The sequence below is a fragment of the Lagenorhynchus albirostris genome, chromosome 5, assembly GCF_949774975.1.
Source record: "Lagenorhynchus albirostris chromosome 5, mLagAlb1.1, whole genome shotgun sequence".
Classification (NCBI taxonomy): domain Eukaryota; kingdom Metazoa; phylum Chordata; class Mammalia; order Artiodactyla; family Delphinidae; genus Lagenorhynchus; species Lagenorhynchus albirostris.
This window is the reverse complement of record NC_083099.1, coordinates 52,504,475-52,519,075: the sequence shown is the minus strand read 5'-3', so window position 1 is coordinate 52,519,075 and position 14,601 is coordinate 52,504,475. Positions and strand designations below refer to the sequence as shown.

Sequence of the window (14,601 nt, the reverse complement as noted above, 5' to 3'; positions counted from 1 at the left end):
GATACCAAAACCAGACAAGAATGTCACAAAGAAAGAAAACTACAGGCCAATATCACTGATGAACATAGATGCAAAAATCCTCACAAAATACTAGCAAACAATCCAGCAGCACATTAAAAGGATCATACACCATGATCAAGTGGGGTTTATCCCAGGAATGCAAAGATTCTTCAATATATGCAAATCAATCAATGTGATACACCATATTAACAAACTGAAGGAGAAAAGCCACATGATCATCTCAATAGATGCAGAAAAGCTTTCGACAAAATTCATCACCCATATATAATAAAAACCCTCCAGAAAGTAAGCATAGAGGGAACTTACCTCAACATAATAAAGGCCATTTATGACAAACCCACAGCCAATATCGTTCTCAATTGTGAAAAACTGAAAGCATTTCCACTAAGATCAGGAACAAGACAAGGCTGCCCACTTTCACCACTCTTATTCAACATAGTTTTGGAAGTTTTATCTTTGTTTTGTTTTGTTTTTTTTTGCAGTATGCAGGCCTCTCACTGTTGTGGCCTCTCCCGTTGCGAAGCACAGGCTCCGGAAGCACAGGCTCAGCGCCCATGGCTCACAGGCCCAGACGCTCCACAGCATGTGGGATCTTCCCGACCGGGGCACGAACCCGTGTCCCCTGCATCGGCAGGTGGACTCTCAACCACTGCGCCACCAGGGAAGCCCTAGTGTTGGAAGTTTTATCCACAGCAATCAGAGAAGAAAAAGAAATAAAAGAAATCCAAATCAGAAAAGAAGAAGTAAATCTGTCATTGTTTGCAGATGACATGATACTCTACGTAGAGAATCCTAAAGATTCTACCAGAAATCTACTAGAGCTAATCAATTAATTTGGTAACGTAGCAGGATACAAACTTAATGCACAGAAATCTCTTGCATTCCTATATACTAATGATGAAAAATCTGAAAGAGAAATTAAGGAAACAATCCCATTCACCATTGCAACAAAAAGAATAAAATACCTCGGTTGGGCCGGGGCGGGAGTCGGTTGGGCCGGGGCGGGAGCGCGGCGCGGGGCGGCAGGGCCCGCGGGCTGCCGACGGCGGCCTAGGTGGCCGGCAGAGTACTTAGGATTTCACGTATTTTTGCTGAACTTATTAAAAAAAAGGCGCTTGGGATGATGGATTAACAAGAACATTGAAATTCTGTGAAAACTTTCAAATTGGAGCATACTGAATTTTCACCCTAGTCCAGCAGCTCTGCTGCTCACTTAAATACAGATCAATGAAGACCCCATTCGGGAAGACACCTGGCCAGCGGTCCAGAGCTGATGCAGGCCATGCTGGTGTATCTGCAAGCATGATGAAGAAACGGACATCCCACAAAAAACATCGGAGCAGTGTGGGGCCGAGCAAACCTGTTTCCCAGCCCCGGCGGAACATCGTAGGCTGCAGGATTCAGCATGGGTGGAAAGAGGGGAATGGCCCCATCACCCAGTGGAAAGGAACCGTTCTGGACCAGGTGCCTGTAAATCCTTCTTTGTATCTTATAAAATACGATGGATTTGACTGTGTTTATGGACTAGAACTTAATAAAGATGAAAGAGTTTCTGCGCTTGAAGTCCTCCCTGATAGAGTTGCAACATCTCGAATCAGTGATGCACACCTAGCCGACACAATGATTGGCAAAGCAGTGGAACACATGTTTGAGACCGAGGATGGCTCTAAAGACGAGTGGAGGGGAATGGTCTTAGCACGCGCCCCTATAATGAACACATGGTTTTACATCACCTATGAAAAAGATCCTGTCTTGTACATGTACCAGCTCTTAGATGATTATAAAGAAGGCGACCTTCGCATTATGCCCGATTCTAATGATTCACCTCCAGCAGAAAGGGAACCAGGAGAAGTTGTGGACAGCCTGGTAGGCAAACAAGTGGAATATGCCAAAGAAGATGGCTCTAAAAGGACTGGCATGGTCATTCATCAAGTAGAAGCCAAACCGTCTGTCTATTTCATCAAGTTTGATGATGATTTCCATATTTATGTCTACGATTTGGTGAAAACATCCTAGATGTCATCACGAACTTTGCCAAATTTGTGGAACTCTTAAATGTATAATTTGTAGACATAAAGACTTGATTGCTTTCCAGTTTAATGAAAGCTTAAATGTCCCTGCGAACCCACAATCTCTGCCAGCAGAACTGATTTTGTTCTGAATAGTACAGATTTATGTGAACACAAAGCATTTTGTGTAAGGAACTCCTTCCTCTTAAAAGAAGTCTGTCTGTTTGGAAGGGAGTTACAGGCAAGTCTGGTAAAAGTTAAGCTAGTATCATAGTCATTTAAAACTGTAGTAGATCTTATCCACTTTCCCCTTCACGCTTAACACTGTTATTCTGCTGCCACAATGCAAGCATAGTTTGGTATTTTTGTTATTGCCTTTTTTTGAGATATATATGTATCTATATCTACCTATCTATATCTGTGTGTATACATATATAATGTATATATACATACACATAGATCTGTGTGCACGTGCGCGCGCGCGCGCGCGCGCGCGCACACACACACACACACACACACACTTCGTGGGCAGTCCTTTCTTTGTGGGTTGGAGTGGGGGTTACATAATTTTCTCCAGTTTAACAGGAGTGCTGACCCAAGCCATTTGTATTTAGTGTATTCATTGTATTACTGCTGTTTATTTAAAATTAAATTTGGGCACAGGAAGCACATCGGGACATTCAGCTTATTTTGAAAGTCAAGTTCAGAGTACCATTTCAGTCTGGAGGCTTTAAACTGTAAATTCAAATATGAATCACCTGTGAACATTTAATGACCCACATTACAATTTTACAAAACAGTTAGAAATCTGGGTAAAAGGCTGCCTTTAATTCTAAGCTTTGTATATTATTTGTTTACATTTTTTATCATAAATACTTCTTTTTAAGCAAAGCCCAGGTACTTGGTCCACATAGTGTAATGCCAGGTGTATTTTGGATGGCACATTTGGTCCATTATTTGTACAAATTAGTAATCTGGAATTTTAGTACACGGATTTAAAAGGCAACAGTATATCAGCGGTTTATGTGTATTTGGTAAGTTCCTGGAAGAACGTAGTGCTTTTATATTAGAAATGTAAGTTTAAGAATGACATTGTTGCCTTTTAACAAGTTCTCTGGGATACCTTTATTTTTATTACTGTTATTACTGATATATGATTATGGTCAGAAGGCTTTTCCCCCTTGGCTTTTCCCCTCGAAGAATGTCTAGACAAATAACAGCTTAAATTCCTGACACCTCTTGTGGTGCTGTATGTTCTTACTCATGGTATGCTGTTGATGTGGATTCATTCCATTTGGTGGATCCTGCCACATCAGGGTCAGTCACCTGCACTGGCTTGTGGGTGTGACTGATAGCAGCCCTTAGCCATTGAATCCTTTCCTGCAAGGTTGTTTTAACTAAAATAGAACTGCAAAAGTGGTTCATTTAGCAGCAGAACATCAGTCTATCACTTTGTTTTGGATGATCCCTGGCAGTTTGAAAGCTAGGAGAAAGATGATATGTGAAACCAGTCTTGTGGAGATTGAAAATCTTACCTCTGATTTGGGCAGAAAGCTTAAATGCATATGAATCTCAGTCAAACACCAGGTCTGTGTGACGTCTGTCATGGCTGTTCTTGATGTTAAGAGATTCTGTAGTTTCAAGGCCGCACTCTGCATGGTTTGTGTGATGCCCATTTTTGCCTTCAGGAAGGCTGTGCCTTGTTGTGCTGGTGGGTGGTAACCTCGCACACCATGTAAATACAGCACCCCAGTTCTCTCCAGCGTGCCCAGTGCCTCACTGAGGGCAGCCAGGGGTGAGCTTCTCCATGCAGTGGGTACCCAGGTCTTAGATGTTCCTCCTGTGCTTGAAACAAGTGTCATGCTACAGATCTGTCATCTGTTCTCCTGGAGGCTCTTGTAAGAGTTCCTGCATGTGAATCTCAAGGTTGAGCCCAGCTCCCTGTGCCCAAGTGGACACATGTGGCCCAGAGAGTGTGTTGTCCAGCGTGCACTGCATGAACAGGACACAGTGACTTCAGACTGAAAAACAAAGTCCTTTGGAGGTATCCTGAGGGTTGGGTCAGTTGAGTTGAAACATTTCTGGCATTACTTAATGACTTGCATTGTGGTTTTTCTGCAAGTACCTTTAGCAACTTTTAATACCACGTGATCTCTCTAGATGAATGTGACGTGATTTATTATCATTATTTTAATCATTGTTCCATTTATTGCCTTTAGGGTTGAAGGAAGGGGAAGGGGTCTTTTTTTTGTTTTTTTTCCTTTTTTTTTCCCATTCTTTTTTCTTTTGGTGGCTTAAACCACACTTCCTGATGCCATGACTAACTCTGCTCCCCAGCCGAGTATTTCAGGCTTCGTCTAGGCTCATGTTTCAGATCTGCATGCATTGCTTGCATTTTCCTGGTATCGGAATGTTGGTTCCTTGTTCTAGGAATACAACATTAATTTCCAAAATTATCATGGGACTTGTGACAACACAAGACATGAATCTCTGTATAAAATGTATTGGCCTTTCTCATTGACCTGCTATAGTATTATTGTGTCGTGTGTGTGTGTGTGCGTGCGTGATGTCTGGCTGCCATGTAAAGCTTCAAAGGAAAACCTTAAAAGCAGACCATCCTTTTTTGCATGCTCTATTCTAAGTAGAATGTTCAATGTAACTAACTAAAATTGCATGTTAAATATATTTAGGTTTTTTGTTTTCTATCTTTGTTTTTATTTGGTTTCAGTTTCTGTATATTTGCTTAACTGTGCTGTTTCAGTGGTTGTAGGATAAAGATACACTGGTGAAGCAAATGTAGTGCCAACAGAAGGTGATTTTCCAGTTGTGTATGTCATGCAGCATTTGAAGGGACTGTGCATTCTTAAAACAATCACAGTTGCTTCTAAACCAGATTTCATTTCTATTATTGTTTTACGTGCCAAACCCTGAAGTGCATTGGGCTTGAATCTCTGAACGCTGTGGACCCATTAGAAGACTGTTTTGATTGTCACAAATTGTAGTGCCTGAAGACATTCTTGAAGCTGATTGTCTTAAAAAAAAAAAAAAAAAAAAGACAGTTCTCCAAAGACAAAACAGGAATTATTGTAACAGAAAATAATTATGGTCAAAATGTCTGTGGTTCCTTGGAAATGCTGCGCTTTTTGTATTTTCCATCATTAGTGCAGTTCGAACGAATGTGTATAGTTCAGAGGTCTTCGTGTTCGCATTTTAATATTAGGTAAATGACCTCATCTTTCAAGCTTGAATTCATTTTTAATTTTAATTTTATTTTATACAATGTGTAGACAGTTCCCTGTTCTCTGCATTTAGAAGTATAAACAATATAAATCTGTTCATTCTGTAAGTAATTTTTATAATTATGATGTAACTCTATCCTATCCTTAAAACATTTAAAATAAACCCTTTATGTGCCAAAAAAAAAAAAAAAGAATAAAATACCTAGGAATAAACCAACCTAAGGAGATAAAAGACCTGTATGCAGAAAACTATAAAACACTGATGAAAGAAATTAAAGATGATACAAACAGATGGAGAGATATACCATATTCTTGGATTGGAAGAATCAACATTGTGAAAATGACTATACCACCCAAAGGAATCTACAGATTCAATGCAATCCCTATCAAACTACCAATGGCATTTTTCACAGAACTAGAACAAAAAATTTCACAATTTGTATGGAAACACAAAAAAAACCCAAATAGCCAAAGCAATCTTGAGAAAGGAAAACGGAGCTGGAGGACTCAGGCTCCCAGACTTCACACTCTACAAAGCTACAGTAATCATCAGTATGGTACCGGCACGAAAACAGAAATAGAGATCAATGGTACAGGATAGAAAGCCCAGAGATAAACCCATGCACATATGGCCACCTTATTTTTGATAAAGGTGGCAAGAATATACAATGGAGAAAAGACAGCCTTTTCAATAAGTGGTGGTGGGAAAACTGGACAGCTACATGGAAAAAATGAAATTAGAATGCTCCGTAACACCATACAGAAACATAAACTCAAAATGGATTAAGGGGCTTCCCTGGTGATGCAGTGGTTGAGAGTCTGCCTGCCGATGCAGGGGACGCAGGTTCATGTCCCAGACTGGGAAGATCCCACGTGCCGCGGAGCGGCTGGGCCCGTGAGCCATGGATGCTGAGCCTGCGCGTCTGGAGCCTGTCTGGAGCCTGTGCTCCGCAATGGGAGAGACCACAACAGTGAGAGGCCCGCATACCGCAAAAAAAAAAAAAAAAAAAGGATTAAGGACCTAAATGTAAGGCCAGAAACTATCAAACTCTTAGAGTAAAACATAGGCAGAACACTCTATGACATAAAGCACAGCAAGGTCCTTTTTGACCCACCTCCTAGAGAAAGGGAAATAAACCAAAAATAAACAAATGGGACCTAATGAAATGTAAAAGCTTTTGCACAGCAAAGGAAACCATAAACAAGATGAAAAGACAACCCTCAGGATGGCAGAAAATACTTGCAAATGAAGCAACTGACAAAGGATTAATCTCCAAAATTTACAAGCAGCTCATGCAGCTCAATATCAAAAAAACAAACAACCCAATCCAAAAATGGACAGAAGACCTAAATAGACATTTCTCCAAAAAAGATATACAGATTGCTAACAAATACATGAAAGGATGCTCAATATCACTAATCATTAGAGAAATGCATATCAAAACTACAGTGAGGTATTACCTCACACTGGTCAGAATGGCCATCATCAAAAAATCTACAAACAATACATGCTGGAGAGGGTGTGGAGAAAAGGAAACCCTCTTGCACTGTTGGTGGAAATATAAATGGATACAGCCACTATGGAGAACAGTATGGAGGTTCCTTAAAAAACTACAAAGAGAACTACCATATGAGCCAGCAATCCCACTACTGGGCATATACCCTGAGAAAACCATAATTCAAAAAGAGTCATGTACCACAATGTTCACTGCAGCTCTATTTACAATAGCCAGGACATGGAAGCAACCTAAGTGTCCATCAACAGATGAATGGATAAAGAAGATGTGGCATAGATATACAATGGAATATTACTCAGCCACAAAAAGAAACAAAATTGAGTTATTTGTAGCGAGGTGGATGGACCTAGAATCTGTCATACAGAGTGAAGTAAGTCAGAAAGAGGAAAACAAATAGCATATGCTAACACATATATCTGGAATCTAAAAAAAAAAAAAAAAGGTTCTGAAGAACCTAGGGGCAGGACAGGAATAAAGATGAAGATGTAGAGAATGGACTTGAGGACATGGGGAGGGGAAGGCTAAGCTGGGACAAAGTGAGAGAGTGGCATGGACATATATACATTACCAAATGTAAAATAGATAGCTAGCGGGAAGCAGCCACATAGCACAGGGAGATCAGCTCGGTGCTTTGTTACCACCTAGAGCAGTGGGATAGGGAGGGTGGGAGGGAGACTCAAGAGGGAGGAGATATGAGGATATATGTATCTGTATAGCTGATTCACTTTGTTATAAAGCAGAAATTACACACCATTGTAAAGCAATTATACTCCAATCAAGATGTTTAAAAAAAAATCAGGAAATTACCATGGATGTAATAGTATTATCTAAACTCCAGACTACATTCAGATGTCACCAGTTGTCCCACTACTGTTCTTTTTATGATCCACAATCAATCCAGGATTATTCACTACATTTAGTTGTTATGTCATTTACTCTATTTTAATCTTTAACAGATCCTCAGTCTTTGTCTTTCATGATCATAACCTTTTTATGCTCACAGGTCATTTATTTTGTAAGCTGTCCTGCAGTAGTTTTGTATGTTAATGGGTATATGCAAGATTGCCCAAAGCTTCACCTTCCTGGTTTCTTTCTTTTGATTCATGAATGCTGGATTTGCCTGAGTTCTCTCATCTGTGAGATGACACCTTGGCTGTGTTTCGTTTGGGGGGGTTATATTTTCTTGCCCTTAGACCAGTGGTTCTCAGTCAGTCCTGGCTGCAAATTGTTATCACCTAAACAGCTTTCATGGCCAGGGACTTCTCATCCAGCCACAATTTTGTAGCCTGACAAGAGGGGGAACAGAGCTCAGCTGATATAAATTTGTACCTTTCGTTGGAATACCTGGGCTGCTGCTTCTCTAAGAGCCTATTACACTTACTGTACCACAGCCCACTCCATCTACTCTTATCTGAGATAACTCCATTCTTTGCATTATTCCTCCAATTGGGTGTCCAGCTGTAGAACTTTATTTTCTTGAGAAATATCCAACCTAGCCAAGTCTCTCACTTATACTTGTTCCTTCCCAACTGCTGTTTTTATTATTCTCCAGTAAGAAGAATAAAAAGATATGAGCACTTATTTGCTTCTCCCCAACTTTGGGGATACTTGTAAGAATCCGTAGTTCAGTACTTTGTTATTATCTATACTATTCAGGACTTCAGGAAGTCTCTCTGTTCCACTCTAGAATCTTCTCTCTCTCCATGGGTGCCAATTTTTGGAATTATTGCATTAGTTTATGCTCTTTCCTTATTTGGTTGCTTTTCATTATTTATTCATATGTCTGTTTTTCTCTAATGGACAATAAGCCCCAGAAAGTCAGGTGCTTGTTTTCGTCAACTTAGGGCATGGCCAAGTGTCTGACACATGACAAGCACTCAATAAATGTTTTTGACTACATTTTAAAAAATATAATGAGGGTTTTCCTGGTGGCGCAGTGGTTGAGAGTCCGCCTGCCGATGCAGGGGGCACGGGTTCGTGTCCCGGTCCGGGAGGATCCCACATGCCGCGGAGCGGCTGGGTCCGTGAGCCATGGCCGCTGAGCCTGCGCGTCCGGAGCCTGTGCTCCGCAACGGGAGAGGCCACAGCAGTGAGAGGCCCACATACCGCAAAATATATATATATATATAATGAGAAAACATATGGGGAAACACCAAAATGTTACTCGTTTAATCAAAACTTGAAGTCTTCATTCAAGGTGTCTATTATGTGTTTGAACATCAAGTATACAGTACATAATTGTATGCATCATGCAATGATTCCTGACCTCATCTCAACATTTGATGATTATCAATAAAATCTTACTCCTTCCCAACCTCTCTCCCAACTGTTCATTTCTCAGGCCAAAGTATAGAAAGTAGGACTCAAAGGCTCACTAATTTACCAAGCATCATTTTTCTCCCATTTTCTCAGTAATTATAGGCACATCTTTTTGTTCTTCCCAGAAAGATCCCTCAGAACTCACAGCACCATCACCACCTCCCAAAACAAATCAAAACACTTTCAATACCTGAAGATTATGTAAAAACAGCCAAGCCCTTTATTTTTGTAAACATTTCTTTTCTGACAAGGTAAAAAACAGGTATTCTACTCCAATTCTTTACCACAGCATCCCTTTGTACAGCATTACTCATTGTCATAGGATGTTCCACAGTGAATAAACAAAACTACTAGTTCTTTTCCAGTGTAATTTTACAGCAAAAAAAAAAAAAAGTGTTGGTCTTAAGGTTTCATTAATGGACATGTAGACAGTGTGAACCTAGAGACACACTCATCCTGAAATGAGCAGCTCCCGATGCCTCGGCCATTTGTCCTTCCCTGACTGGCTCCCCAAGTCTGCAGTCATCCCATGGCTTCCTACCATTTGGTCATTTTAGAGATACATTAGTTGAATTGTTCTTTTTTGTTTGTTTGTTTACTTTTCATCCAGCTTTGAAACTCTGTTATACTTTCCCTCTTTGGCAGCTTTTAAAGATGTTACTTTCTTACACGCATTTAAAATCTTTTAAGAAGGGAGTCTTGTTAAAATTAAACATGAGGTCTCTAAGAAAGGAGAGATGAATGTCAAAAAATTCAAGATAAATATTTTATACTACTTTAAAATTTAAAAAGGGGTCTATTCATCCAATTCTTGGCTATAGAAAATAGTACCAAGGACAAGACAGTAAAGTGGAGGAAGCCTATTAAACCTATTGGGCCATAATAATTATGCACAAATGGATGGACTGATTTAACTGATTCATTAATTTACATCTCAAGAAAATCTTTTTTATATTGCTTACAATAACACCATCAATAGGTAGAAATGAAGGATTGGAAAGGTTTGGATGGAGTGAAATAAGATGTAAAAAATAAGTTAGGATTTGTGTAAAGCTAAATAAAGGTCTGGCAAAGATGTCAACATTCTAAACCCCTGAACATGTGAATATGTTACTTATATGTCAGAATGAATTTTGCAGATGAAATTAAACTAAAGACATTGAGATGAAGAGATTATTCTGGATTATCCTGATGCGCCCAATATAATCACAAGGGTCCTTTTAGAGGGAGGCAAGAGGCTCAAAATGAAAGAAGGTACTGTGATTGAAGCAGAGATTGGAGTTTTGGGGCCATAAGTCAAAGAATGCCAGTAGCTTCTAGAAGCTGGAAGAAGCAAAGAATGGATTCCCATCCAGAACCTCCAGTAGGAATGAGTCCTGCGGACACCCTGACTGTAGTCCAATGACTTCTGACCTCCAGAATTGTGAGACAATTAATTTGTGTTGTTGCCACTAAGTTTGTTGTAGTCTGTTACAGCAGCAGTAGGAAACTAATGCAGGCTTTTGAATACTTTCCACAAGGGTCTGTATCATATCAAGAAATAAGCTGCAAAGCTATGTGATAAAGTCAAAAGTGAAATGCTTTCTTTGTTGCTTTCTTAAAATATGTGATGAAACTATTGCTTATCATTATATTGGAAAGTTTCAGTGGTATCCAACTTTTAGAATTGTTTCATATTTCTGTTTAAAGTTCTGTGTTAATACACATGAGTGTGAAACTCACCATAGCCCTCTGCAACGTAAATTACTTTTGTTGGTTTTTTTTCAATAAAACCTCTGATGTAATTACATCTTATTGACTTTATAAAATAAAGCTCCCTGATTGTGAAAACAGAGATGTTATTTGAAATGTTAGTCTCTATGATCAAGATATTTGCTACATCAAGGAAAAGCTACCAATTCCCAGAGAGTTTTCACACCTGAAAATTAAACCAATTTGTTTTGCAAATCTGTCTTATGCAAATTACAAAATCGATCACTAAATATAGGCCTCTTAACAAAAGATTTTCCAAAAGGATTAAAGATTCCTTACAGAGGTCAGTTCCTCAAATGTCCCTCAATACAAATACATACAACTAATAGTCTATAGTGAGACTGGTTATTTAACAAATGCCACACTATAGAATATATCTTGAAACAGTTGCCTGATATGGGAGAATGCACTGGACAATATCATATTATAACAGTATTCTTTCTTTCTTAAAAGAGTGTAAAAATTTTATGTTTCTAGTGTTTCTTGTGTGCATTCATGGTTAAGTATATGGGGTCTGGGGCCAGACCATCTAGATTAAATCCCAGCTCTGCCACTTGTGACCTGAATTATTTAATCTCTCTGCTTCCTCAGGAACATGGAGAAAATGATAAGACCAACTTCATCTGATTGTTTTGAAGGTTAAATAAGTTAAAGCATGTAAAATACTTACTGATAGAATGAGGCCTTGTACAAGCCAAGCCTTCAGTTAGCAACTATCATTAAAGTCAGAAATACAACATAACTGTCCATCAATCTCATATATACATACGTAGCTACCATTATGTAGTCAGCAAATATTTATTAGGGTCTACTGTATCCTAGGCAGTAAAAAATCAGCATCATTTTTTTATAAAACGAATCTCCCCCTTAGGCCTAGTTCCCAGAGCTAAATATATTTTGAACATATGCAACATTATCAGTCATCAAAGCTTAACAGGAAGAGGTTCAGGAGAAGGGCTAAGATAGGCTGAGAAGGAGGACATCATGTTCAAAGAAAGCAGGGTTCATCCTAAACCTGACTGTGGGTTCACAAGCCTTAGAACTACAAAATCTTTTTCAGAGAATATGAGAGGGAAATTTTTAAAAGAGAGAGAGAGAGAGATGGTAAAAATCTTGATAAAAGAAATTAAGCAGGATATAGAATAAGAGATAGAATCATAAGTTCATATATTTAATATTCAGTATAGGGATAGTTGATGATTGAACAGAACTTTTGGCAGAACTTGTAATGGTTCTCTGAGGGCAGCAATTTTAGCAGTTGAAGGGAAGACATTTCTTTCTTTTTATTTTTTTTTACATATTTTTTTTTTCTTTTAACAGTCTAAGAAAAGTTAGCCCAAAAGTCTACTTTTCAATCACATTCACCTGCAGAGGATACAGCATGTTCAACAAGAACATCACGTTCAAATGCAACCGTTTGCTTAATATAATCAACCTCCCAGAAAAGACCTTGACCACTGTAGTGAGTATTCAGTTGTAACTGAGTTGCAAGGAAAAGTCTGGGTTGAAAGAAAACTTATAATTGTTCATTTTCTTTATAGCAATCTAAATTTGATTGTATCACCCAAGCTGGGATTCAGTATCAGTCATTTGAGATATTTATCCCCCCATCTTGGTCATGCTGGGGTTCCAGGGTCTTAAACTCAGAACCCTTCATACTTCACTCCATACTGTTTGCTGTTAAATTCTCATAGTCCAAGCCAGACCAGTGCATTGATGTCCTCTGGCTCTGCTGCTTCCTTGCCATGCTTGGGGTACAGAAACTTCTGCGAACCCTTGGTCCTGGCAACCTGTCTAGATGCAGCCATTCTTTTCTGAGATTTTATACTTTCCTTCCTACTGCAATCATGTGGAGAAAAGTGAAAGAATCAGAAAAGGACTTTGGCAGAGACCTTTGTTTCCTAAAACAAACTGTCTCCTCTTCCCTTCAGTGCTAGAATGCTCTCAGCTTATAGTTAACTAATTGCTAAGGAAACATCAGCAGACTACATTTTAAGATGCTATTTCTCCTAGGAATATTTGCATTTCAATAAGTTTCTCTTATAGGTTAAATCTTCAAGGCTCAAAGTAATAAATCTCTAATGATGGAAATGACAGGTCAAGAGGTGAAGCCTTTGGGGACCCAGTTTAGCCTTGTTAAGTCCTCCAGGCTCTCACGTGTGCATGCTCTTTCAGGGAAATCCTTTCATTTAGCTCACATGGGAACGAGGTAAAGGAGACAAATAAGGAAAAACGCAAAGCCAAATACTAGTTACATAAGATGTTCCTTGATATCCTTCCTAAAAGTTATTGCTCAAGCAATTTTACTTCCCTGTAAGTAGGGGAAAAGATGAAACAACTTACATATAATTTTTATTACTTCATTAACTCTAACTGCAACAGTTTAAATTGTAAACTAAGTCTGACCAATCTGAAAAAGTATTTAAAGTGTAATACAATGCATCTACATATTTCTATCTACATTTATCATCATAACATTAATATAATCAACTAATTCCATTTAATGTGAGTATATTATTTTCCTCTACAGTGATTGGAAGATTAAATTTAACTATGGCCCTTTTACTGAAAAAAATTACAGTACCTTGTAAAACTAGGGCCAAAATTAGATATGTACTTCTGCTAGAATGTATTACATTTTGAAAAATTCCATGTTTATACCATTTAAAATTCTATGTAATAAATGAATGTCTGTATATCTACAATATATAATATATATATCCTCTATAAAATGTAAAGGACTATACAAATATACTTCAGTACCTTTACTGAGGTTGAGATTTTTATCATAATTTCACTTCATGAAGTTGATAAAGGCATAAAAATTCACAAAGTAAAATCTTGAAAAAAATTCAACCTTACTGCAAATTTTGAGTTTTACTCTACCAGTACAAGGGCATGAGCCTATTTACAAAATATAATTTGACCTGCTCATCTACACTGCCGTGAACCGACCTCACCAACATTTGAGTCATTCAAATCAGTAATACTCGCTCCTGTGTAATTAGACTTTATTTGTTGTTCTCATTCTCATCCTCATGTTCCACCCCCACAGGACTTCTTTTACTGGGTTATATTTGGAGTGATGTCTTTAGATGCTATTTTTGATCTAAGGCCTTTGCCCTTTCTTTTGATCTATAGTGAAAAGAAGAGGGCATTAATGTTTACCTGGGTTTATCTGCACTTCTGAGTATGGATCTCTTTAGGAGCACACTCATTTAAAGAAAAAACAATCTGCTTCTGTGCCCACCTCTGCACCTAGAACCAAAGTTCTTAGTCAGGCTAAACTCTTACTAGGCTAGGCACACTGACCCATGGGATCCTCCCAGTCAGGAGCATATGATGCTACCCTATCAAACTGGGATTCTTTAAGCATTCATTTGACATCCACTTAGAGATAAGACAGCACAGTGAGAGAAGAGGATGGAGAAGAAAGAGTACCTTCTTAGTACTTAGCCTCTCCTCTATTTCTCTGAAGAATTCAGTTTTGGTGAAAAATTCTCATACTATCATTCAGCAAAATAAAAGCTTCTTGGTTAACCAGATCTGCCTTCCTGAAAGGCAGTTTACTGATTATCTATTGTCATTCAAGCACACCTCTTGGGAGCTGACTTTCAGCTACAAAGGGCTCATCACAGTATTTTCATATGTTTGTATTCTCCCTGTGCCAGACCAGCTCCAGCAAATAGAGTTTTGTTCATTTCATAAGTTTCCCATCAGAGGTGTTTCCATACTTGTAACCCC

The 14,601-nt window shown here is 38.7% G+C and overlaps 1 protein-coding gene across 1 annotated transcript; it reads left to right on the top strand.

Annotated features, from left to right (window-relative positions):
* The first annotated feature begins 1,016 nt into the window (after window positions 1-1,016).
* On the top strand, window positions 1,017-5,091 carry LOC132521004 (spindlin-1). Its single transcript, XM_060150025.1, has one exon. The coding sequence runs from the start codon at window positions 1,249-1,251 to the stop codon at window positions 2,035-2,037; it is 789 nt and encodes a 262-aa protein (XP_060006008.1). The 5' UTR covers window positions 1,017-1,248; the 3' UTR covers window positions 2,038-5,091.
* Window positions 5,092-14,601: the final 9,510 nt, after the last annotated feature.